General features: G+C 37.5%; 1 protein-coding gene across 1 annotated transcript in view; it reads left to right on the plus strand.

Moving 5' to 3' along the window:
• LOC123230674 (chemokine-like protein TAFA-1) overlaps window positions 1–27,675 on the plus strand; it is a 565,308-nt gene that overhangs the window by 532,894 nt on the left and 4,739 nt on the right. Inside the window, exon 3 of the mRNA XM_044656817.1 lies at window positions 23,434–23,558. Within this exon, the coding sequence (XP_044512752.1) occupies window positions 23,434–23,558 (125 nt within the window). The remainder of the gene's footprint in view (window positions 1–23,433; window positions 23,559–27,675) is intronic.

Raw genomic sequence — 27,675 nt, forward strand, 5'->3', positions numbered from 1 at the left:
ATGTCTGGACTCTTATGACTCTATCATAGAACCTGAGAGTTTCAGAAGGGATCTTAGAGGTAGTCTAGTCTAGTCTATACAGAGACTAGCTTGCCTCCTATATTATACCTATATTATCTAGCCTTTGCTTGAAGACTTTCAGTGAAGAGGAAACCAATACTACCAGAAAGAATCAGCCCAAAACAAGTTAACAAGCATTTATCAAGCATCTACGATGTGTCAGCTAGGGCAGCTAGGTGGCACAGTAGATAGAGCACCTGACCAGAAGTCAGGAAGATTCATCTTCTTGAGTTCAAATCTGCCCCCAGATACTTACTAGCTGTGTGATTCAGGGGAAAAATTGCTTAATCCCATTTGCCTGTTTCCTCATCTATAACATGAGCTGGAAAAGGAAAAAGCCAACCATTTCAGTATCTTTGTCAAGAAAATCCCAAAATGCAGACACCAAGAGTCAGACATAACTGAAAAATGACTGAACAACAACAACAACATATGTCAGGCACTGTGTTAAGTGCTGGACATTCAAAGAAAAGGCAAACACAATCCCTACTCTCATGGAGCTCATAGTCTAATGCAAAAGATTTCTTATAAACAAGCATATGCAAACAAAATTCATAGAGAATAAATTGGAGATAACCAACAGAGGGAAAGGCTTAGGAGTAAGAAGTATCTGGAAAGGTTTTTTGTAGAAATCCATCCTATTTTGGACTGTAGTCATTATTAGAAAGGTTTTCTATTTCTTTAGATGTAACTCTTTGCAAAGCCCATATAGCCCTCTTCACACTGCTTTCTATGGCTCAGCATAAGGAATGTAGTCCCTCTTCCTCCCAATAGTCCAATAAATACCTAAAGGTAGCTATCATGTGCCTCCCAAATCTTCTCTTCTCCAAGCTAAGCCTTCCCACTTCGTCCAGCCATTCTGCCTATCACACAATGTCAAAGAAGTCCTTATGTCATCCCAGTTTCCCTCCTCTTGGTATTTTCCAGTTTATCAAAGTTGTTCTTAAGATAAGGTGGCCAGAACACCATACCGTACTCTAGCTGTGCCCTGATGAGGTCTGAAGGCAATGGGACTGTCGTCTTCTTCTTCCAGGATGTGATTTTTTTTTTTTCAAATCAATCTAAGATCACATTAGCTTGCTTACCTACTATGTCACACTATATGAGTAATAGGGGTTCTGGCTTCTATTGTGCTATATTATATATTAGACTCACTTCAAGAGTCTTTCTTAATAATAATCTTTCTGATTCACCCTTTTTTGCTCCACTCTAATATAGGTTCTTCCTTAGGAATGTCAGGATATGAAATGATCTTTTTTTTCTCTCCTCAGGATTTTCCATAGGGGCATCAGAAGCAGTATGTTATAGTAGACGCCATCAACCCTGGAGTCATCTCTCCCCAGACATAGCCTTAATGAATGACCTTAAGCAAGTCATTGAACCTCCCAGTGCCTCATTCTCTTCATCCATAAAATTAGGGGATTTGGCTCAATGCTCCTATTGTCCCTGCTTGTTCTAAATCTATGATATTATAGTGCAGATTTTCCTGATGTCTCTTGAAAAAAGTTCCCTTAGATCCCCCAAAAGCATTCAGGTTAATATGGCATTAAATATAGGACAGGTTTTATTTAATCTGACAAATTCAGAATGGAATTATGCGCAAAACCTTTTACAAGAAAATTCTCCTCTTTTAAGAGGACATCAGAGACAAATTTGTATAAGTATATGTCCTTGTGGAATCTAGTTAAGAGGAACTCTTACCTGAGGTCCATGCACTTGGTGTTTTGTGAGATATATTTACATAACTGTATTTCAATAGAACTTATGTTCTTTGTAATCCCATGTAATTTTTTATGAATTTAAAAGCTTTACTCTGAGATCCATAGGTGTTTCCAGACTCCTAAAGAATACATTATACAAAAAAAGATTAAGATCTGGTCTGTAGGATTATCACTACTAGACAGTGTAGTAGGAAAATAATATGTACATGAATAACTATAATAGAAGACAGTTCAGGAATAACTCATTCAGAGAAACATGAAGTAAAAGGGGATGCCAAAGGAGGGAACTCCTTTCTAGATTTTCCCAAAGAGGAGAGATGCTCACAAGCATCTACAAAGTGATAACTGAGGATACATAACAACTTTACTATGTGTTAATTTGTCACTTGCACTCAACTGGGGAAAAACTTCTTAGATTTTAAAAAATCCTATTCTATCTATGTGCTTTGAATATTCAAGATTATCTCTTCTCAAATATTAAAAAATATAAATGCCTGAATTGCCATAAATTTGACAATTCAACAACACTAAGTGCTTTTTATAATATAAAATCCTGTCCAAAGTCCTGGGGTTATGCTACCAAAAAAAATCCCTACCTTCAAGGACTTTACATTCTTCTGGAATAAATATGAAAAAGATTCATAATCTCCTTGCTACTGGTAAATTTAAATATGGTATAATATAATGGGAAAAAAAGAAAATGAAGCTATTAGTTAATGTGGTTGCCATAAATGTTATTCACTTAATTATCTTTATAGCTTTGCTAGGTCTCTAATCATGTATTTCTGCTGGCAGGCAAGTTTAAAATAACTTAGTTCCTTTAGACCCCTATTAGAAATATGCCATGAAATTTAACAGTTGTTACTGCGCTGAAACAATAAAAACCCAAATTTAATTGAATGGTGCCAAAGGGATGTTCACAAGGCAAATACCATGAAATTTCAAGAACCTATTAATCCTACTTTTCCATACTGTATAGTGACTCTAAGTAAGTAAACAGTGAGCAAGTTAGAAAAATGCCAATTGAAAATAAAAACCCATGATCAATTAAAATTAAGCTCAATATCTCCCATTTTAAAACTATTTAAAAATACATATCGTTAATCATAGCTAGCATTTTATAGAGTGCTTGAGGGTCTGAAAAAGGCCAGACAAATATTATTTCATTTTTTCCTCACAACCATTCTGGGAGTTAGGTGTTATTATTATTATTCTCATTTTACAGATGAGGAAACTGAGGCTAAGAGGTTAAGTCACTTGCCCAAGGCTAAATAGTATATGAGGCTAGATTTGGACTCATTTTCCCATTTTCTGTGTCACCTAGATGCCTCAATTAATGGATGCATTATTGTATTTATTTTTATGTTTTAACTAAAGATAACTATAGATAAGGTGAACTGATAATTAAGCTTTGATATATGCTGAAGCCTCTTCTCTCCCTAGTCTTCTTTCTCATCATCTTATCTTTGCCTCTTTCTATTCATTTTACAGTGATGTTGCAACCATCATCCAATCATTTGCAGTACTTCAATGGACCTATGAGCTTATTGACATGGGTTCTTCCTTCCAATGGAGTAGAAGTGTTCCAGTTAGCTAGAACAGTGCTTTGCACATAGCAGGAGTTTTTGAAACAGAGTCTGTGTTATAGTATCAGCAATGGACCATCTCTTTCTTCCTTGGTTTCCCCCTGAGTAACTGCCTTTCTACTAAGTAATCATAGAACACACTTGCCCATCATCTCTAAACTGCTTACACCCCAAACCAAAAATAAAACAAAAAATATGGGACAATGACTCAAATTTGCTGCACCTTAGGCATAGCTTTTGTCATGCTTTATTCTTTTCAAATAATTTTCACATGACAAAGTAGATGGTCCAATATTTAGTGACTTTGGGAGTCTACTTCCATATTACTTTCCAGAAAGGCTGAAGCAATTCACAGCTCTACCAAGAGGGCATCAGTAGACTTGAGAGAGCTCACATTCTATGGGTGGAACACACAAATAGTTAGGCACAAATGACAATTCCCAATGCACTTACTGCTACAAATATCCTTCTTTCCAACACCAATTCTCTCTCAGTAATGCTATGGAGGTCCAAATCATGGAAAACTACAATTTGAGAGGAAACATAAGTGAGAAAAATGCTGATAAAGGGACATGAGTGGTGGATAAGTCACCTTTGGGCCATTTGGAATATATACACAAGAAGTGATATGAATGGTGTAATTAAGGACCTGGAGAACCAGAAAAGGAGATGATCTATATGTAGAGCAAAATGGTGAGAGTATTTCCCCTACAATCTAAGAGTTTAAGGTTGGTGATCTCTAAAGTCACATTGAAAGCTACACAATGTATGGTAAATCAAGAGATTTTGTACCACTCCTAACTCTATCTTTTATTGTTCCTTATTCAAAAAGGTTTGGTCTCTTACTATTTGCTGTCTTTTCCTCTGAAAAGAACAATAATCCTACTTTTCAAGATTTGGCTGCTGATAATTCAGAAGAGGCATGGTATTATGGAAAGAGCGTTCTATTTGGAGTCAGAGAAAATAATTGCAAAAGCTGGCTTTGCTACTTTATATGAATATTAAATTAGATAAATCACTTAGCTTCACAGAACTATGGTATTTGAAAATTTTAAGGGTCCCCAGAAACCATCTAGTCCAATCTATAAACCAAAGGAGTCCCAACTATGATATACCTGACAAGTGACCATTTAATTTCTACTGAAAGGATTCCAAGGAATGGAAGTCTACCATCTTTCAAGGCAGCCCATTCTACTTTTGGACAGCTCTTATCTGTTAGAAAGTTTCTCTGTTTTCCCCTGACAGCAAACCTAAATTGGCTTCTTTTCCACTTTCACCGATTGCTCTAGGTTTAGCCTTCTTTGGACAAAAATGATGTTGAATTCTTCCTCATTAATCCTTCCCACTGTGACCACCCTTGAAATTTTGGAACACAGATATCATGACCACCATGGACCTTGTTTTCTGAATTCTAAACATGCCCAGTTTCTTCAAACAATCTTCATATATCATGGACTCAAGACTCTTTTTAGTGCTGTTTGACCTCCTTTGGATATTCTCCATAGCTTTTGGCTCACTCTAAATCAATGGTTCCCAAACTTTTTTGGCCTACTGCCCCCTTTCCAGAAAAAATATTCCTTAGCCCCCTGGAAACTATTTTTTTTAAATTTTAATAGCAATTAATAGGAAAGATAAATGTACCTGTGGCCATTACCGCTCCTCTGGATCAGTACAGGACCCACCAGGGGGCAGTAGCACCCACTTTGGGAGTCACCGTTCTAAATGATACAAAGTACAAAATCAAAGAATCATCAGTATACCTTTAGGACTGTAAATTTAGAGATGGAAGGTATCTTAAAAGTTGGCTAGTCAAATACCCCTTTTCAACAGATGAGGAAACTGAGGTCCATCCTCAGGTACCAAAAGAACTGGAAAATGCACCTGCTCAGGCACTGTTGGTGATATTTGAAAGAACATCAAAAATAGGAGAGATACCACAAAATGGGAGAAGGGAAAATGCCCTTATTTTCAAAATAGGAAAGAAAACAATTTGCTAGCTATAGGCTAATTAATTTGACTTTGAGTCCTAGGAAAATACTTTAATGGATTACAAACATTCAGGATGGTGTCCTCGATTGATCAATTGGCATTTATTAAACACCAACTATTTGCCAGGCTCTATCCTAGGTACTGACTTCTCAAAAACAAAGTCACTAGATGAGCATTTGAAAGGAAATGTAGAGGGAATTACTGTGTTGAGTGAGAAAACGTAGTGAATGACCTCTATCCTCCTCCAACCCCAAGTCTAGAAATTTGATAGACTGTGCCTTTGAATTAAATATTCAAATAATATGTGAATAAGACACCTATATATGCTGCTTAATTCTGGAAATGCAAGCAGTGCTGATATTTTCATAGAGATAAGAACTTCCAAATGAGTAAAATCTTTAAATCGGAGATTTCAAGTTGGAAAGGAGTCTCTTAGAGGTCATCTATCCCTGCCCCTTTCGTTTTGCAGATGAGATCATTTAAACAAGGCCCAAGAGATTTTGTGATTTTCCATAGATCTTGGATGTACTAAGAAATGGCCCTCGTTTTGAACTTAGGGAAATGAGCTCCAAATCCAGTGTTCTCATTTGGCTTTACATCACATTTCCTAGGCACGCAATTTATCTGTGAGAAATAAATTCATTTGAGTTAGTGCATTGCAAAGTGATAAAGGTAGAGTCAGAGGGTCTCTACTGGTGAAATGTAACTGAACTGAATTAAAAGTTTGGATTATGGAATCATTACCATCACCATCGCCGCCATCACCGTCACCATCATCATCGTCATTATCATCAGAGCTAACACTTACATAGTACATTAAGGCTTGCAAAATGCTTTACAAATATCTCCTTTTCTTCTTGCTACATCCCTAGCTCTGACCAAACCTGATCATACAAAGAGGAACAGTGTCCCTATTCTGTCTTACTCTTTGTGAGTAGACTTTTAGGACATGGTGGGCAACTCCAGCCGAGGATAGTTCACCTATTTCTTGTTATTTCATATTAAGCCATGTTGACCGTACTGGCAGGCTTTCTTTTTTTTTCCCTTGCCCTGAGAAAAGCTGTCATTTCAGAAAGTGAAACGAAAATGGGTTTTGAGATTGGAGCTTGGGTTTGAGCCACCTTAAAAACTCATAGCCTATCAGGGCAAGAAAAAAAAAAGTTTCCTCTAGACTCACTTTCTCCCCAAATTGCATCAATTCAAACAAGTTTTCCAGATTCAATCCCTCCTGGCTCATATGTTGAGATAAATTTCAGGGCTGACAGAAAATTGTTTTAAATGGCAAATAAATAAATATTAGAAACCTCTCCTTTAATTGCTATTTTTGTCATTCTTCTTTTCCCAGCCGATTTCTATTTCTCCACAAATTTCCTTCTCACTGCTGGAGCAGACCTTTGAAAGGACATAGTGTGGACAATTTCTAAGTGCTTTCCCCCTGCTTAAATCTGACCAAAGGCATCCAAATGAATCCTAATAATTTGGCAAAAAAAAATGAATTTTGCTCCCCTGGACCATAACAGTTAGCCTTAATCTGCAATGAGCATATCTAGGTTGTAATTAAGCAGCCTCAACAATACCACTGGCACTGAAGTGTTCTGGGAAAATACCTAATTTACATATGGCTAATGTCAGCCCGGTATCTGTCCTCCACATCTGGTGTTCTTTGAAGGGCACCGTGATCACTACCCAGGCAGAATGAGGGAGATACACAGTGAAGTAAGTAAGTACCCTTAGGATGTGTCTGTCAGACACCAAGTCCTTAGAATGAAAAGTGGAAAAAAATACCATTATCCAGATGCTTTGTCTATTTATCTGGAGGCTGGGATTCTTCACCATTTATTAGATGTTCTTGAGTCATAAAAATCTCAAGAGGAGAAAAATGAACTGGGGAAAAAATTAGTTGAAGATGAGTTAGTAGATATTGATAAAGATTCAAGAAAATGAAAAGGAAAAGAATTAACAAAAATATTAAAAAGTAAATAGAAAATAAAAGTCTAAAGAGGACACAGAAAGAATAGTTTTGTTATTATTTCTGGAGACTGGGTTTCCTATCATCTAGCCCAGGCTGGAAGTATCACAACCATTCAAGGGTCATCTCCCAATATTCATTGGAATGGAAGAATTCACTTCCACCCTTTCTCTAAGCTGGACTGATCCACCTCTCCTTACGCAGTCTGAGACCCCTCCACTCTCAGAAGCTCACCATATTTGTGCCAGACTTAATGCAGACAATCAATTGACTTTAGCCTTTCTCTGCTCAGAAGTCCCTGACTGAAGCAATGCATTAGCATCATCCTCCACTGTAGCAAGAGTTAATAGGCATCCAATAGGGTTCACTCTTACTACTTAGTCAAAATTGTTAGACATATTTTTAAACAGTATGTAACAGAAGTTCACAGTTTTGTATTTTACCCTTCTTTTAGTTATTCTTTGCATATTGAAAAGGTGATATCTATAATTATTAAGTTCATTATAAAAATGAAAAAAGATGAAAAAGAAAAATCCATTTTACTTGTTGATAACTTAGGATCATTTTTCAATTTATTTATTTGTTACAATATATTTGTTAAAATTTGTTAAAATTTATTTGTTAAAATCCTCAGATATTTCCCTCATTCTCTCTCCTCCCCACACTAGAGAAGACATAATTTGACAAAAAGACATATGTATATATCAACTAAGTTTTACTTGTTTCTATTTATCAGTTCTTTCTCTGGAAGTGAACATAACATACCCAAGTAATTCTTCAAACAATATTTCATTTGCTGTTTGATGATCTCATGGTTCTGTTCATTTCACTCTTCATCATTTCATGTAGGTCTTTCCATTTTTTTAACTTACTTGCTCATCATTTCTTATGGCTCAGTAATATTCCTTCACGAGCATATGCCATAGCTTATTCAGCCATTCCCCAATTGGTGGGCCTCCCCTCAGTTTCCAGTCCTGTGCCACCACAAAGAGAGCTGCTCTAAATATTGTAGAACATCTGGGTTGTTTTTCTTTTTTTCTCTGGATCATGTTTTTTCCAGAAGAGAGAGGAAAGAGAAGAAGGGAGAGGGGGCATGAGAAAAGAATTCGAACCTCCTCAGGATCAAGTTGAACCAAAATGAATCACACATAAACATTATTGTTGGAAAGGATCTCAATGCTCTTCTGGTCTCGTAGAAGTATTAGCTCTAAAATACCCCAAAGAGTGAATCTACTCTTTCTTTGACATCAAGATGAAACGATCAACTGATTAGAATGATGGTTTTGTATTTCATCTGTTTGATGGTTGCAGGAGATAAGCACAGTAATAGAAATGCTGAGAAGTTCTTGCCAAACTCTTTTTCCGGGTATGCTTTGCTCGCTTATTAAGCCCTGAAAATCCACTTGGGCTCACCTGTGTTTTCCCATTGAGGATTGCCCATACACACTATCTTTGAACAAGTGACCAGCTGCAATTTTCTGAAACTAAGTTGGACTCCATTGAACTTCACACCATCACAAATTCCCCACAGCCTGCATTAACACATCATCATCTGTTACCTTATCATCACTCTGTCTTATCAGACTTCCACTTAGCACATATCCCTGTCTCAGAAACAAATATATGACATCCAAAGCCAATAGGTTTTACTTCCAGTCTCCACCACCTTCACACAGATTCCCAAGTTCCCAGTTCCGTAATTCACTCAGCAACCCATGACATCCTAATCAAATCAGAGAAACAATGTGCCTTGTTCAATTCCACTAGATTAGGCTTCTTAAGGAGTAGGTGAGCTCAGGGTTAGAGATACTGCTATCCCAATTTGTGTCAATTTTTATAGATCTGAAGCTACTTAAGAGGTTTTACATGCTTCTGTTCTTTCTCCCTTCTCTAAAGGCTCCATCAGTGCCAAGAGCCTCTCCCTGGGAGTTTGAACTTTCCTTTAATCTAATCCATTTAGAAAATGACTCACCATTTATTGAAAAAAGTGGAGAAAATTGATATCTTTTCATTAGGCTGACAAAGTCTTTTTCACTGCTGGCATCTGAAATGTGTTTTCTATTTAAATTTTATTTATATCAATCTTCTCTAGTAGGAGTTAGATTAAAATGAAATACCTTACAATAAGTATACAACTTTCCCATTACCAACAAGATTGTGAATACTAGTTTTGCAAATGAACTCAGTGCCAACCATTTCTGGGCACGATTTAATATTTAGGAGCAGGAGTTTAACCTAAGTAATATCTTAACATGTCTATAACTATAAAAAGTGATGATTTTACTTATTAAAAAGAGAAAAGGGGTGCTTAAAGGACATGATTCGATTGTAGTAAAATCTGTAACAATTCTGATATGCTGTATATAATAGTAATAGCATACATTTAGAGAACACTTCAAAAGTAGCAAGGGAAGTGGAGAGAATGTTGTGTTTGGTGAGAAAGATCTTTGACTTAGCGGTTTAGTGGCCTGACCAAACCATCTAACATATATGTACCTTCAAGCAAGTCCTAAGCTCTTATCTACCAATTCATAGTTGGTTTGCCTTCTGCTACTGGTGGAGGTAGTTGGCACTGTGGGAGTTTCTGATCCTGATGAAATCTCGGCTCTTTCTGGATTCCTTGAATTCTCTGGTGAACACATAGCTCCTTCAAAGTATGTCTACAAAAGCAGTTTGGCAGAAATTAGATTTAGACCATCATCTTCTACCAGGTAGGCACTCATTTGAATATAAAAGGTCATCTCATAAAAAAATTGAAGTGAACAGGAAGTACTTTCCCCAAAAAAAGTATGACTAAAGGGAGAATTCAGAACCAAACAAGATCAAATAAAATAAGTTCTGTTGGTTACAAGTAATTTTAAAGTTTTTTGTGCAGCCCATGCAGATGGAATGCAAAGAGAGTCTATCAAGCGGGAAAAAAAAACTTTGCATTGACTCACATCTCATCGAAGACCCCCAACAACCGTCTGAGTTAGACAACTCATAGAATTGAGACCTAAGGATGAAAAGGACCTAAGAAGTCACTGAGTCCAACATTCTCATTTTGCAGATGAGGAAAGTGAAGCCTAGAGATGTAGAGTCACCTTCCCAAGGCTATACTGGTAATAAATGTCAGACCCTAGATTTGAGTCCCAATTCTAAAGTATCATATTTGATAGATAAAATAAATTAGATTAAATAAAATGAAACTAGTTTACCAGTCATATAGTTACTAAGCTGAAAATCTAAAAAAGAAGGCCATGTTTTCTGACTCAGTTGTATACTCTTTCAATTTATCCTTATTGCCTTTCCTATGAGATAATGATATTCTTATGAACTCCTTTATGTTTTTGACAAAGAAAGGACTTTACTAATGCTCTTCCAAAGAATACTTTCACAGTTATAGGTAGATATAGGCACACACACAGGTAATCTTCCATTAACAGAAAAGGGAGGGTCCTTTAAGAACTGGCTATAAAACAAGATTGCCTTTCAGGAATCCAATAATTCCAGTGACATATTGAAAAATCAGTACCATTTCTGTTTACCTCTCACTAACTCTTTACTGCCCAGCAATATTATTGCTACCAAAGTCAATGTCATTGCTGCGACCAAATCAGGGCAGAAATGGCAGCATGAAGTAATTAGTCTACAATATAAACCTTAAGAAGAAAAGTGGCAAGAGAGTAACATGCCAGGTTAGAAAAAAAGAAGTTCTGGGTTCAAATCTCACCTGTGACACAAGCTGCATGGCCATATGCAAAACACTTCACATTTCTGTGGCTCACCTTCCTCATCTTTAAAATGGGGATAACAATAACTATAGTGCAAATTTCACAGAGCTGACCTTGTTTTCATGGAAAATAATTTTGGAAGGATTCTGAAAAAGCCATATACATTTATATTTTAATATACATAGTCACATATAAATAGTAGTTATTAAAAGATGCAGAAGGAATTTAACTACTGCTTTATAAATTTAGAAACAGCAAAATCTCACACTTGGAGTTCCCACAGAGATGTTTGCTTATATTTCCACTAAGAGTGTTTAGTGGATTAAGAGTCAGGCTCAGAGACAGGAGGTCCTGGTTCAAATCTGGCCTTAGACACTTTCTAGCTGTGTGACCCTGGGCAAGCCACTTAACTCCCATTGCCTAGCCCTTACCACTCTTCTGCCTTGGGATCAATACACAGTATTGATCCTAAGTTCAAAGGTAAAGTTTAAAAAAAAAGAAAAAAGAAGAGTGCTTAAAATTATCCAAATTGAGAACTGGGTCTATGTAACTTTATCTTTATTTGTCTAACATTTAACACAGTGCTTAGATCACAGTGGGCATATTGTAAATGTTTGTTGATTGATCGATATATTCAAATATTTGGATCTTAGAACCTTAAGAACCTTAAAACTATAGAATATTTTAGTAGAACCTCAAATTAGGATCTAGACCAACTCTTAGATTTTGTTATTGAGGAATTATTGTGCCCAAAAAATGTCTCCAAGGTGAGAATTGGTACTGCCAAGATTAACACAGATTCTCTGACTGTGCTCTGATGAAATGACTTTTCTTTTCTAAAAGCATAAGATCAGATAACCCAGAATTGGGAAGAAAATACATAATAAATTACGGTGTCTTTACAAAATCAAGTAAATAGCAAGTTTTGATTCTTTGTACTGCTAAGTCATTACTTAGACATCATTTTTCACTTTTCTTTGGCAGGGGGTAATGCCATGTGTAGGTCCAAGTAAGATTCGATGTTTTTCTTTCCGGCCTTCCTCCCATTTTGACATCAAAGACAGACAGGGCAATCTATGTAAGGCTCTGTGTCTAAAAGGAGAATCCCTGCAGTTTCTATAAAAGAATAATATATTTGCCCAGGGTTTGAGACTCCTTGCTCTTAAAGAAAGCTCTGAATAGCCCACCCATCTGGGGAAAGCAAAGTTCACTTAATCCTCCAACTCGACATAGACTGGGAATTGTTAACACTAATCAGTTCAATTGTCACCTGTGGTTTCCTTGGGAGTCTGAAAAGTCAACTGTGGGGCCTACAAGGAAACTGCAGTTTGTTCTGCAACAAAGAAAATACTATAGTAAACATGGATTAAAGGTCAGGACTTAATCAGCCTACAGCACATCACAGGAAATTAGATCCCTCATTGTCTGGGGTTTTGAGGAAACTACCCAAATTCTTCTCTTTACCACTCAGTTACCTTGATAAAAGTATTAAGACAGAGGCAATTGTTTTAGAATTCATAGAAGGAATTATAATTGGGCATTTTATAGAGAATTACAGAAGCCCCTCTGGAGACATGCCCCAACACACATTTATATTGGCAGTCCGAGAGTCAGAAATAGACCCGTCTGCTACTGCTGGTCTCAGGGCTCTATCAGGTAATCCTAAGAATAACCATGATTTCTAGTATCATGGCTCATGAGCCCCTACCAGTGTGTTTCCCATTTCATTTAACTAGCAGACATCAAATAGTTTTTTATCAAAGAATATTTGAACAGTTAGTACTGACTTCCCACCCCCAAAGAAGGAGGCACTCTCTCCCACAAGTACATGGAGGTCCATGGTAGAGTGGGCTTTAACTAGAGAAAACATATGTGATCAAAGAGTCAACTCGCAATTCCTAGCTATGGGAAGCCCCTTCTGGAGTCTATGGCCATTAATCATCTTTGATACAGTAAGTCATGCTTCTTGAAGCTATTTCCTTTAGGATTCTAACTTTCTGCATTCATCAGTATCTATGTTTGTCTTTGATATTTCCTTCTCTGATACCAGTTGGGTGTATTCTTTGCAGCCAGCTTCATCAGTCCAAAAACATGTACAATGTGTGGAGAAGGAAAGGCTAGCACTTCTGTGGACTATCTTCTCCTTCTCCTTGCTGCCTCCAAAACAGGCCAAAAGTCTGCCTCTTCAAGGAACTCATGAATCTACTATCCCCTAGAAAGATCTACCATTGAGCTGAGAAACTGTAGAACTTTCTACCACTATTTATAGCCCAAAGAAATATAGTCAGCTTGTTTGATTACCCAGTAACTTTATTTGAACTGGATAAAAGGCTGATGATAAACAATATACAGCAGAAATCACATTCTTTGGATTCAGAATATGATGTCTTGTACATCATAGGTCCCTACTATATTCAGTGAGGTTATAATACAATACAATACAATAATTATTGATAGCTTATTATGTCCCTGGCACTCTGTGAAGTACTGAATTCAAATATCACCTCTATTATTAATTACTTTCATGACCTTGGACAAATCACTTAACTTCATTATATCCTTAGTTTTCTCAGTTGTAAACGATTTAGATGTTACTCAGAGAGACATACAAATCAAAATCAAAACAGTTTTGAGATATTATCTCATACCTGTGACATTGGCTAAAATGATAAAAGGACAAAATGGCAAATGTTGGAAGGATGTGGAAAAATATGGGCACAAATATACTACTAGTGGAATTATGAACTAATCCAACCATTTTGGAGGACAAAGAGTTATAAAACTATGCATGCCATTAGACCCAGCAATACCATTGCTGGGTCTTTTTCCCAAGATGATCAGGGACAGAGGAAAAGAACCTATATGTTCTAAAATACTTATAGCAGTTTTCTTTGTGGTGGCAAAACTAGAAATTGAAGGGATGTCCATCAATTGGGGAATGTCTGAATAAGTTGTAGCATATGGTTGTGTTGGAATACTACCGCGGCATAAGAAATAAGGAACAGATTAATTATAAAAAAAAACATGGAAAGACCTAAAAGAAAGTGTGGAAAGTGAAGTGAATAGAACCCTGAATTATATACAGTTACAGAATTATGAAAAATGGAATGAGTAGAACCAAGGGAATATAATATACAGCTGCAGAATTAATTTTTAAAAATAACTTGTAAATGTCCATCTCCAGAGAAAAAAATTGATAAATAGAAACACAAAAGACAATTTATATACACATACTTTTTATTTTTATATATTTTTATTTCATTGATTAATTATAAAAAATTTTCCATGGTTACATGATTTATATTCATTCCCTCCCCTACTCCCTCCCCCCTCCCATAGCCAACACACAATTCCACTGGGTTTTACATGTGTTATTGACCAAGACTTATTTCCATATTATTGATATTCGCACTAGGGTGATCATTTCGAATCTATATCCCCAATCATATCCCCATCAACCCATGTGGTCAAGCAGTTGTTTTTCTTCTGCGTTTCTGCTCCCATAGTTCTTTCTCTGGATGTGGATAGCTATACATACTTTTCATGAACCATTGCTTTCTCTAATGCAAGGAGAGGAGGGAGGAAGGGAGATACCTGGGAATTTTTATGTAAACAAACAACAAATAAAATTTTAAATTTCAAAAATAATTAAAGCACTATGAAAGCCTTGAAAAACTTGATTAGATGACCTCTGAAGTCCATTTTATTTCAAGAAATAAAACAACAACATTGATATAGTGTTTTAAAAATTGCCAAACACTTTTAAATATATTATTTAAACTTCAGACCAAACCTATGAGGAAGACAATATTAATATCTCCATTTTGGAGGCGGAAAGAGAGTTTAGGTGACTACCCAGAGTCACAAAGCTAGTAAGTGCCTAAGTCATGATTTCACTTGGGTCTTCTTGGCTCCAAGTTCAGCTCTCTATCCGTTCTCTATGCCCCACTGTTTGAAGAGTCAAAGATAAAAGGAACACTGGAAATTATATAGTACAACATCCTTGTTTTATAGGTGAAAAAACCAGACCCGGGAGGGGTGAGTACTTGTCCAAGGCTATCCCAGTGAGCATTATAACAAACTACCCCAAAAACCTGTACAAAAATGATTTGAGGACTGTCTCATTTACCTAAAGAAATCCTGTCCATTGTTTTTTTAAACCGTGGCAAATTACAATAAAGTAAGGCTAAAAGATCCTCATTGATTCATGTAGTTCTAGCATGACCCTTATACATGTGGTAAGTAGTATGTTGATTTTAATGAGTGCTGTCACTCTTAAGCACTGCCAAGACTACAAAGATTTTGCTTTTTTTTTCCTTGTTATCATTTCATTTTACCTTTTTGGTCAGGAATCTCGAGACATTCCCAGTCAAACTCAAAGTCATCTTTGTCATCTTTCACTCAGCCTCATCTCTAATATGATTAGATCCAGGCCTTTCTTCCCTCCTGGTTTCTTATCAGTCTCTCCCTTCTTTGCCTTTCCATTAACACTAATGCTCTCATGATTTCTGTACTCATCTCCTCATACATGGATGGCTGTAAATTGCAGCTTAACCCGCATGCCTGCTGCCAGTGTTCTTCCACCCTCCTGGGCCATCTTTGCATCCAATACATCCTGCACACTGCTGCCAGATTAATCTCTGTAATTCACTTCACCTTTATCTCATTTCCCTGCTCAAAACTCTTCAACGGCCCCCAATTGTCTACAGAATAAAATTCAATTCTTCCACATCAGAGAACTACCACAATGTGACCCCGGCTGGCCGATCTAACCCAATTCCCTAATATTCCCAAGGTAAATGCCTTGTTCAATCCTGACAGGGTGACTTCCTTGCTCATTTGTACCTCCATCCCTTTGCATTTGCAATGTTCTCTTCCCGGAAAGTGTAACCCAATTAACACTCTTTAAATGTTATTACTTATACTCATATAATGTTTCACAGTTTACAAAGTATTTTCTACATCTTTTATCCAGTAGAGTTGAAACTTCTTGAGATCAGTGACTGTTTCATTTTTCTAAAAATGGGATACAAAGGTCCCTAGGGCCCAAGACAATGATTGTAACTAAGTACATCCTTAATAAATGTTGGTTGATTTGAAATGAATTGAAAGAAATATTTTAAAGCCCAGCTATGCTACAGCATGTCACAGTCCCATTAGTTCCATAAAGTCTTCTCTACATCATTCTTTCCTTCCTCTGTACTCTTAGAATGCCAGAAGACTATACTACCCATAGTATGATATGACTTTTCAAGCTGGATTTTAGCACAACTCTCATTTTGAAAAATAAGGAAACTGAGGAAATGGAGTTGCTGAGACTTATTCAGGCTCACACAGAGCCTCAAATTAAGGCACTCTCATTTCAATTCTAATTTATCAGGATAACATGGGGGAAATATTAAACTTGGAATCAAAAGATCTGAGTTCAAATTCCAGTTCTACCAGTTACCAGTAGCTAAGCCATACTTCTGTGAGCCTCGATCAATCAATAACTATTTATTAAGCACCTATTCTATTCCAGGCACTGTGATATGGGTATATAAAAAGAGGCAAAAGACAGTTGCTGGTTTTTCTAGAGGAAGAAGATATCCACTTAGGTAGATCTTGATTGGAAATAGTTATTCCTAAAGGCAGAGATATATGAAGAGAGGGAAGGGCATTCCTTTCATAAGAGATAGCCTCTGAGAAAGCATAAAGGTAAGAGATTGAAGCCATATACAAGGAGTGGGAAGTAGGTGATGTTGATTAGAATTTAAGGTTAGTTATGAGTTAAGAGAGGCAGATGTAGAAGGTCAAAAAAATATATATATATTATAAATATATATATATATATAATGATGACATTACAACTGACCTGTATTTAAAATGTGGTTTCATTTACTCACCAAATAGAATCAAAGAATTATTCAAATGGAAAGAAATTACTTAAGAAAAAAAGATGACATATGAGGGAGATACAACTGTACAGGGAGAAAGACTTGAATTTGGAGTGAAATGGGCTAGATTTGAATAGTGGCTCTACCATTCATAACAAGTATAGCCTTGGGCAAAATTCTTAATTCCCCCTAAGCCTCAGTTTCCTCATCAGTAAAATGAGAGAGTTAGATTAGATGACCTCTGAGGCTCTTACCAATCCTGATCTAAAGAAAAGAACTCAATTCACATGTGTTCTAGACAAGAGCTACATCATCACATCCCATTTATTAGACCCACTTCAGGTATTCTCTTGGGGAGGTCGTGAATAGGTCTGAAATGTTTTTATTATTAGACTTTCCTCCCCTGTGAATCAGAGAATCTTCAAAACCTTGCATTAAAGGTGGCTCACAGATTTCACAAAACTTCCTCTCCTTCAGCCTACATTTCCATTTAGTGACTAGTTGTGTTGAAAAGAGACAGAGGCTACTTTGTTAGCCTGCAACAAAGAGAACTGAATCTGAAAGGTCAAGGAGCAGTAACAAGAAAAGAGAACAGGCTCTGTACCTGTCAAAAGAAGGCAAAGTCACTTAGAGATGACCTCGCTGACAGGAGGAGTTCATTTTCCATGTGCCTCAATGGGAAAGCCAGTGATGGAGCTCTTCATTGGAGGGATGCTGGCAAAAATAAATCCTCCCCTGTTTCTCTTTGAGCCAAGACCAGAGAGCTTTTGTTGTGGGTGATTTCATGAAATGAGACTGGTATGTTTATGATGAAAATATAACAAAAAGGAACCCCCAAATTGTACTTTAAATGAATCTTGTCAAAACCCAGTTCAGATCTACACTTGCTCAGAAATTTTTAAATCTCCATTTTCTCACCCTTCCTTATTATACATGTGAATGAATAGATTGATAGAAGAGTAGATGGATAAAATGAATGGATTGCTGAATGGATGGAAGAATGAATGAGTTACAAAGCACTAAACCTTTACTAAACTACAAAAAGAAAAGTTTCTTCTGTATTTGATTATCATCTATCTAATATCATGTAACTCAGGGGTCAGCAACATATGGCTCTCGAGCAACATCTGGCTCCACCTCCTGACCTGCCAGTCTGGGCAGAGCCCCAGGATGTGCCCCAGGGGGCCCTTCAGCCCCCGCCCCATATTCCAGCACCTTCTGCCTCCATCCTCCTCCTTCCGTAGGCATTTGTGGCTCTCACGGCCAAAAAGGTTGCCAACCATTGATCTAACTGATCCCTGGTTCCTCTTTTTAGCTGTGCTGGGAATTTTCTATGTATGGACCCCTACTCTAATTTGTTAAGGCATTGTTTTCTTTGGCATTTTATTTTCAACATCAGGTTAAAGAATTCTAGTATTCACTAGGTCACAGATTTAGAGTTGGGATGGCAACTTTAAAGACCATCGAGTCTGAAAACTGAAGCCCAGGGAGGTCAAATAACCTGCAAAAGGCAACAGCTACTAAGAGGCAAAGCCAGAATTTAAACTCAGTCCCTCTGATTCCAAATTCAGAGCTTTTTTTCCCTCTAAATCACCCTGTGGAGTCAATAATTCAATACATATTTATTGCTTACTGTGTGTGGGGTACACTTAGTTGCTACAGAATCTACAAAAGAAGATAAGATACAACCCCTCAGGCTCTCCCATTAGCACAGTAACTGGCTTAGAGAAAACATTTTTAATAAATGTTTTCTATATCTCTCTATGGAGGGAGGGGGACATATATCAGATTCTTCCTTGTGATTAATTGTTGAAGTGCCATATTGGAGATACAATCAAAGGGCTTTGAGGGGGGGAGCATGCTATCATAGGAACATAAATATAGATTGGAAAGGACCCTTAGAGGACATCTAGTCCAATTTACTCCTTTTATAGATGAGGGAACTGAAGCTCAGCAATTAAATGATTTGTCCAAGGTCACAAGGGGTAGAGCTGAGATTTAAAACCCAGGCCTCTGACTCCAAATCCAGCATGGTTTCCATTGTACTACATGGCCTTGAACATGAGTCAGATTATGTAGGATAGAAATTCTACCCCTGAAGACTTCTTGGAGGAGGTGGAATTTTGTCCAGACCTCAACAAAAGGATGGATAATATTTTTACTGGCAGAAGGAAATTGGGTGGAGGCACTCAAGGTAGAGGAATTAGCATTAACCAGGAGAGAAAAATAAGAAAACATAGAGTATGTTGCAAAAAAAAATACTTTTGAGTAGACCAAAAAAAAAAGAAAAAATGAGGGAAGAATAAAAGACCAGGCTAAAAGGTTGGGTAAAATGATGGAGATAGAAGGCCTTGAATGCCAGGCTACAGAATTTAATTTTTGTGATGTAACAAATTAGAATTAATTTAAATTTTGAGCAGGATAATAATGTTAATCTGACAATAATCTAAAGGGATATTTAGAGTGGGCAAGAGTTGAGGTGAAAAGAGGCCATAATATTGTCCAAAGGAATGGTTGAAAGGAAGGATTTAACAGAGTGGAAATGGAATGCTGGAGAAGCAGGAGAGACAGCCAGGGGCAATTGGAAGGTTAGGGGCAGGGACTTCTGGGAGGTAACTGTCTCTGAAGGGAGTTCAGTTCTGAACCCTGGACGGAATGCAACTCAAAACCCCACCTCAGGATTGAAAACCCCACCATTTCCTGAGAATTTCCTGATCTTACCCAATGCTAATATTGACTGTGAATTGATCCTGTTTCTCTATATCTGAAGACCTGTGTGGACTGACTGGACATACAGCTGCCTGAGAAGATTTATACTGCAGGGCAGGCTGTGTCAATCCTGAAGACAAAATCATCTCTGTGCCAGCCACCCATAAAGACATTAATATTTCTTTAATACTAGATTAGGTTAGCCAGCAAAAGGGAACCATGAAGACAGAGACTGCTTCCAGGCCAGTCCTTTCAGCTGTTGGCCTAAACCCAAAGGATCCTTCATTGCTCAGTGGTTTTAGCTTAAGGAACTTCTGTTTGACCTCTTCCCTAATCTCACCCTTGTTATCCTAACCCCAAATAAATAATTGTTGTTTATAAATTAGCAGTCAGATCTTGAAGAAAAGAAAGAAGGTTGGTGGGTGGAGGTTTAACTCAAGGAAGGAAGGTCTATCAGATCCAGGTTAAGCAAAGTCCTGGGTCAAAAGTCATTGATCTTCCTCCAGCAAGGGGATTATGTCTCCCAAATTTCACCTAATCAACCATCATTTCTCCCTCCTGGGGTGTTCTTAATCTGTTTCAGACCTTTGCTGTACTCATACCTCTACCTTATTAGCTCAAAGAGAGAGGGCAGCCCTCAGCTTTCTGACCTGACAGGGAGGGATACCCTTAGGGGTTAGTTCACTAACACAAACTACCCATGATACCATCACCCCAGGAGTTGTTCCTTTCTCCCTTTTAACATGGTATAGGCACTAGAATTTTGACCAGCCAAGTAGAATCATAGATCTGAAATTAGAGAGGACATAAAAGACGATTAAATCTGAATCCCTCATTTTACAGATGAGGAAACTGATAGCCAGGAAGGTGACTTGCTAAAAGTCCCATGGGTATCAAGCATCAGATGCAGCATTTGAACCCATGATTTCTAGCTTGGGAGCCAATTTTTCTGCCATTATACCATGTTACCAATTCAATGTCAACAAAACCAAGTAGATTTAGAAAGATTTAGGGGAGTTCAGTAAACAGAGTGGGAGAGAGGAGCTTTGCAAAGGTATAGCAGCCTATGCAAAGGTAAAAAGGCAGTAGAGGCAAATTCCAGCTTGAGGCATAGTAAGGAAGCCATATGGGTAAAAATGAAGAGCATGTAAGGAATATCATAAACTATCTTTCAACATATGTTGGAGTTAGACTGTAAAAAGCTCTAAAGGGATTTTTACTTCATCGGTTTATCCCATAGGTAATAGGAAGCCTCTGAACAGCTTCTTGAGTAAGAGAACCACAGGCTTTACTTATATGGAACAGGGGACAGTAATACACTGTTGGGAAACTATGGAGGAAGACTGACATGAGAGATATCATGGAGATAGATACAGGAAGAATGACTAACCAATTTGAAGCTCAGATAACTGGCCAAACATTGGTAAAATTGACAAACAAGCATAAAAAAGGCAAAATATGATGAGGAGGAGCTATCTGCTTGGGGAACCCTGGAAAGGGCAAAGTCAGTGTGATAGAGTAAAACAAGATTTGCTTTGGACCTAATGAGTTTAAGATCCTGCATAGAAAAGGTAAAGTCAAAAGTTTTTTATCTGTAAAGAAAAAGTGGGAGGGCAGGAAACAGGGTGGTCCAGATCTTTAATGTCACTCTTTTACAAGCAACTTTCTCCATCAATGCAGATTAACAATGTGTCTATAATTAACCCTAACAATAGGGTTGATGGTCTTAGAGCATAGCCTGGGACACTATGACATTAATGTCAAATAATGTCAGTTATAGGATTCAAACCCAGGTCTTCTGGGCTATGACACCAGCTTACCGTTGTATATACTTAAATATATATATGCATGTATATATATACATGTGTGAATGAATAGATAGATAGGTAGATAGTAGGTAGATAGAGATAGATAGATAGATAGATAGATAGATAGATAGATAGATAGATAGATAGATAGATAGATAGATAGATAAAGAGAGAGAGAAAGAGAGAGAGAAAGAGAGAGATGGAGAGAGGGGTGGATAGATGGAGAGAGAAAGATGGAGAGAGGGATCGATGGATAGATAGGTGGATAGATAGATAGAGATATCTATGTGATATAGATATGTATATTTATACATATATATAAACATGATGTAGTGATAAATATTAGATTTAAGGACAAAAAGATTTGTATTCAAGTGTCACCTGTGACACATGGTAGCATTGTGGCCCTGGGTAATTGTCTTATCTTCTCAATGTCTGAGACAACTCTTTAGGATTTAGCAAAAGTGAAAAGATCATGGGATTTGGAATGAAAAGAAAGAGTTAGTTCAAATCCTGACTTTGGCACCTAAGACAAGTCATCTAGTATCTCTGGGTCTCAGTTTCCACATTTGTGAAATGAGTGATTCAGACTAAGTCATCACCAAAGCTCCTTCTAGCTCTAAATCTATGACTTATGAAGGCATAGAGAGGTTATAGTATTTGATGGTGGAGGAGATTCCTTTGTCAAGATTTCCTCCTGCAAAATCACAGATAAGTCATATTATGTTTATACATCTTTAGAAGACACATTGACAGGAGACATGTTCTATTGTAATGATGCTCTGGGGTTGTAGCTCTGGCCTACTTTAAAATCCACCAATCAGAAGTGAATACAAAAAAAACCCCACATTTCTAGTACTTTAAGCTTCTGAGTTTGGGAGATGGAAAAATACATGTATACATACATAATCTCCTGCTTTGATTGAAACTGCAGAAATGACTTGTCTGAGACCATTAGATTTTGTCTTTGTGGGATTTGGTATTCTGTCTTTTTACATATTTTTTAAGTTTATCCTTCAAGGAATACACTGACCATAAATACAATAGATCCATTTTGTGGCCAATTATTACACTTTCCCTACCAGGAAACCATCCCTGGAAAAGATGAGTTGATTTGCTTGGAAGAGCAAGCAACTGTCCTCCCCAGTATCTGAAAAGGCCTAATAAAAGGCATGTGATAGAAATATGCAATCATCTAACCAATGAACATTTATTTTATTAAGTGCTTACTTTGACATTGAGTTAAGAAATAGAAATGTAAAGAAAAACAAAAATAGCCCCTGCCTTCAATGAGCTTACATTCTGATGAAGGACACAATTGTATATACATAAAAAGAGTATTATGAGGTACAGTTATGTGGCTCAATGAATTAAGATTCAGGCACAGAGAAAAGAGGTCCTGGGTTCAAATCTTGCTTCAGACAACTTCCTAGCTATGTGATCCTGGGCAAGTCATTTTACCCCCATTGCCTAATTCTTGCCATTCTTCTGCCTTAGAACCCATACCCAGTATTAATTCTAAGACAGAAAGTAATAGGGTTTTTTTTAAGTAAATGATGAAAATAAATATCCTCAAACTTTATCAAGAAAAGTACAAGTTGTCCCACAATGTTTCCCATTAAGATGAGTTGCTGGATAAATCACTGCTTGATGAAGTCTGACAACATAATTACATTTGTATTGTGGGGCTTGTGAATGAAAAGCCCATTTCTTAATAGAGTTTGCTTCTCCAGTCACTAAAGGTGAAGAGAACCTAGTGTCTCTTCAAAATCCAGTTGCCCAGTAAAGAAATCAAGCTGTGTTCTTTGTTCCTAATGAATTATAATCATGATTCTCTCTGTGTCTCTCTCTTCTTCTCTTTCTCTCTTTCTCTCTCTCTCTTTCTCTCTTTTGTTCTCTGTTTCTCTCTCTCCTCTCCTCCTCCTCCTCCTCCTCTTCTTCTTCTTCTTCTCTCTCTCCTCCCACTTTCTCCTTCTGCCTGTCTCTCCCTCACCCTCTCTAGCTTCCATAGTGATTGGAAAATGGTGGTGTGAGATGGAGCCATGTCTCGAAGGAGAAGAATGTAAGACCCTTCCTGATAATTCTGGATGGATGTGTGCAACTGGCAACAAGATCAAAACCACACGAGTAAGTGGAATTATTGGGGTTCATGTGCCAAAGTCCACCATGATATGCTCAGATGGTCCACTACCTGTGGGTTTATCTCATAATACATTCCCAAAAAGACTGAAGTAAAGGATGTTGATGACTCAGAAGCCTGATACTCCAGATGTCCCATGTCACATCTGTTATCAGCCTGTAATCAATCTCTCATCACATTGAACAAGACAAAGTTGCCTTTGCTGCCTTACTAACCATCCTTGCTTCCAAATTAAAGGGGGAAGTAGAAGAATGAGATAATTATTTAAATAATTCAACCACTATAGATCACTATAATTTGCTCAAGTGGAGTACATAAAACAACAGGGGGTTAGTTAAATTGTCCAGATGAGTGTTTAAACATTCCATTAAAGATCATTTTAATTCATTCATTCATTGAGGAATGCGATGTGGTCCAGTGGATAGAGTGTTGGATGTGGAATCAAGAAAACCTACCTCTGAGACTTGCTACCTATGTGATGCTGGAGACATATTTTCCCTTCAGTTTCCTCACCTAAAAAATAGGGTAAATAATAGCATCTACCTCACAGGGTTATTGTGAGGATCAAATGAAATTATACATAAAACTCTTAGCAAATGTGAAAGCACTATATAAATGCTAGCTATTACCAAGTCCACATACATGTGTAAAACACTTCCAGAGCTTCAGGCATTGTGCAAAGAGCTGGATGTGCAAAGACAAAAATTAAAATGGTCCTGAACAAGAAAAGAGAACCACACTTAATTGAAGTCTACTAAAGCTGGGGTAAATTCTTTCATAATTTTTTTTCACTTAAAAACCCTTTATGGAAAAAAAAAACAATTGCCTTATAATTCTTGACATTTCAGGCTTATTTTTTTTGTATATTGAATTCTCTATAAGTGAGGCCCACCTTTAAAAGCACCAGTTGGCTTCAACGTCTGCTACCATCAACACCTCCATGTGTATTGTGTAATTTCTTTGAGAGTTAGAAAGTCTTTCATTTCTTTCCTTAGTGTCTCCATGCCAAACACAGTATGTGGCATGTAGGAACTTAATAAATGCTGGTTGATTTATTGGTCAATTGATTAATTGACTGAAAGAGACTCCTCTGTTGGTGTTCACATATCTAATGCTTAGCTAAGTCCTTGGTATATAGTACATGCTTAATAAATGCATGTTAAATTTAATTCAATTGGATTGAATTGGAGCTTACATCAATATGTCAAGGATCTCTGAGTTCATTGGTACAGAAATTTTCTCCACATTCTCAGAACAAAATCCAACTCTTAAGTTAATAAATAAGCCTATTTATCGAGTTGTCTAAAGCTCTGACAAGGCAAGAGGCCCACCCATGGCTGCACAGGCAATATCAGAGTCAGAATACCAATCCAGGTCTTTCTGACTCCAAGTCCAGAACTCTATCCACCAAAATAGTAGCTCAAAATTACTTGTTCCCAGTTTTTTTCAACTTTTTATGAAACTTAATTAGATGATTATGCTCTATTCAGCCAACTCTACTCTTACTTAGAAAAGTTAAATCAATTATAAAAAGAAAAAAGTGAAGCTCTATTCAACAGGAATGATTTGGGGAGGGGGTTGTTGAGGAAAGAAGGGAAGAAGACAAGAGAAGGCCTCTGGACAACTGTCCAGTGTGGCAGCCCCTCTCCTGAACCTTCACTTCCCTTTTTGTCATGTCCACAAATGACTTTAGAGCCAACACAGGCTCATTAACATTCATCCATAGGCTCTCCTGCAGCTCAGTATGGATTATTTTATTTCATTTAAATGAGATACCCACTGACCGGAGTGCTCAGAAATAAGAGCCATTCTTGTCGCTGGCCCACAGGAGCCATTTTAATTAGCTGCAGCAGAATGGATGCTGAGACTTCCTTTGGTTACATTTGACTTGGAAACAATTTTCCTCAAAAATCTAAGGATACCTCTATAAAATGATTGTGTTTAAACTCTAAAACTTGTGACTTCTTTGCCACCACTCTACACCCAGTAGACTTGGAAGTACTGATTTTTTTCTAGTCACTTTGTTGTTCTTTTTATTGCCAAATGCCTATTCCATATTTGAAAATGAAAATCTATCATCCATTATTAAAAAGTAGAAAAAACATTGATCCCAGGCAACAGAAGGCCCAGAATTCTGGTCTCTACTCTGTTCCGTGAACACCATCTCATTAGGCCTCAGTTTCCTCATCTGTAAAATCAGAAGGTTGAACTTAAAGACTCCTAAAATAACTTTAATATTCTAGAATTCTTAGAAGCTATTGAAGGATAGAAGGGTGTATATTGAAATCCCTTAAAATGAAGCCCAACTATAAAAGGACTAATTGGATTCAACCTCTGGCACCAGGAGGTTGGTAAGGAGGACCTGTACCTGAGAAGTGTTGATGGGAACTGAAATGAAGGGGTCAGTAGTATTGCTCCTCCCACTTCCACTCTCTCCTTCCTTTGATCTGCCATACTTACCTTCCATAGAAAAAGATCTGGTTAGGCTCTGGTTTACCTCTACAGTAAACTCCATGGCTTCCCACTGAATATAGTATTAATTTCAAACTCCTTGGCATTCATGGTTCTGAATAATCTGGCACCACTTTTATCTTATTCCTTTCAATGTATCTTACATTAGAGCCAAACTTTATTAATTACCATCCCTCCATCCATGGCAGGTTCATTACCTCTGTACCTTGGGTTGCCTTAATTCCTACCTGTCTGTTTGATTCCCAGTCATTCTTTAAAATCCACCTCCCTCAAGGAACTTTTATTTTGACATTCCAATAGTTAATCAGTGTCCCCATTAAGTATTATAGAATTACTTGTTTACATTTTGCCTGTGACCTTATTTTAATATTTGTGAGCTTTTTTATTATTATACTTTCTTGGATACCTATCAGGACTCGTTGCTAGGCTAGAAACTCCAAAAGGACAGACACCATGTCTTAGATAAACTTAGCATCTCCCCCAGCACCAGCACACAATAAGCACTCAATAATTCATCTTTTGAGTGTAAAATCCAATGCAGTGCAAGTGTTTCAATAACAGAAAAAAAAGTGAAATTCCTCAAAGCACCAAATATAACAATATCTCTGGGATAAATTACCAATAAGACATTGAAAAAAACTTTTTAGCTGATTTTTTTCAATGTTATTTCAGTCAGTCAATAATTATTTATTAATAATCTATGTGCTAGGAGCTATGCCAAAAACGAAATAGAATGTGACCCCTTCTCTCAAGGATCTTTATTCTATCAGGGATATACATACACATGTATGTTTGTGTATGTATATTGTAAGGATGGAATTTGTGCAAGGGAGATGGCACAAAAGGAGCCAGAGGAGTTGCTGACAGTTGCTGACAGTTGAGACCAGAGGGAATTCTGGGGATTCTCTGGATGAAGAGAGAGAATGGAGAGGGCTTCGAGTGGAGGACTGTGAGGATAGAGGAGGAGGACATCCCAGCTCAGATCCAGTCCTGAGGGCTTCCTGAGGATCTTTCTTTGGAAAATGAAACCCTGATTCCCTGATCAAAGCCATTCCATCACACCTCACCCATCAAGACTTCAACCACTGAGTTAGCTAAGTTTTTGGACTCCATTTTGGGAGCCATCTCTTAGTCTCCTTCTCCCATTATGCAACCTTGCTGAGGGACACACCTTTCAGTCATAACTTACAATTATAAGAAAGGACAGAAATAGAGAAACAGAAAGAGAAGGAGCAAGGGGGGTGGTGGAGCTTAGGTATGGGAACCACTAGGGATCCCACCCAAGTCACATAGCAATAGCAAAGAGGGCTCCCCCAAATCCCTCTGCCCTTCACCTCTTTCCCTAACCCCTGAATTGCGAATAATAAAAGCCATTCATCAGTCAGATAGCATTCTAGAGTGCCTGAGAGACAACAAGGGAGAAGAGAAACTCAGCTTGGTCTGGCAGCTTCCATCTTGAAGCCAGACCATCTGCTGTGAATTTAAATGATGGAGGGAGGTTTGTGTGAACCCTGTCCTTATTCAGAATCAAATTGGGGTGCCACGTACCTTGTCTTATAGGGAAGCCTTGCCCCCAAATCCTGTGGGGCAGCATGACCATCCAGATTGCCCAGTTTCAGGGTAACTCCCCTT

This window comes from Gracilinanus agilis, chromosome 1 (assembly GCF_016433145.1).
Source record: "Gracilinanus agilis isolate LMUSP501 chromosome 1, AgileGrace, whole genome shotgun sequence".
Lineage (NCBI taxonomy): Eukaryota > Metazoa > Chordata > Mammalia > Didelphimorphia > Didelphidae > Gracilinanus > Gracilinanus agilis.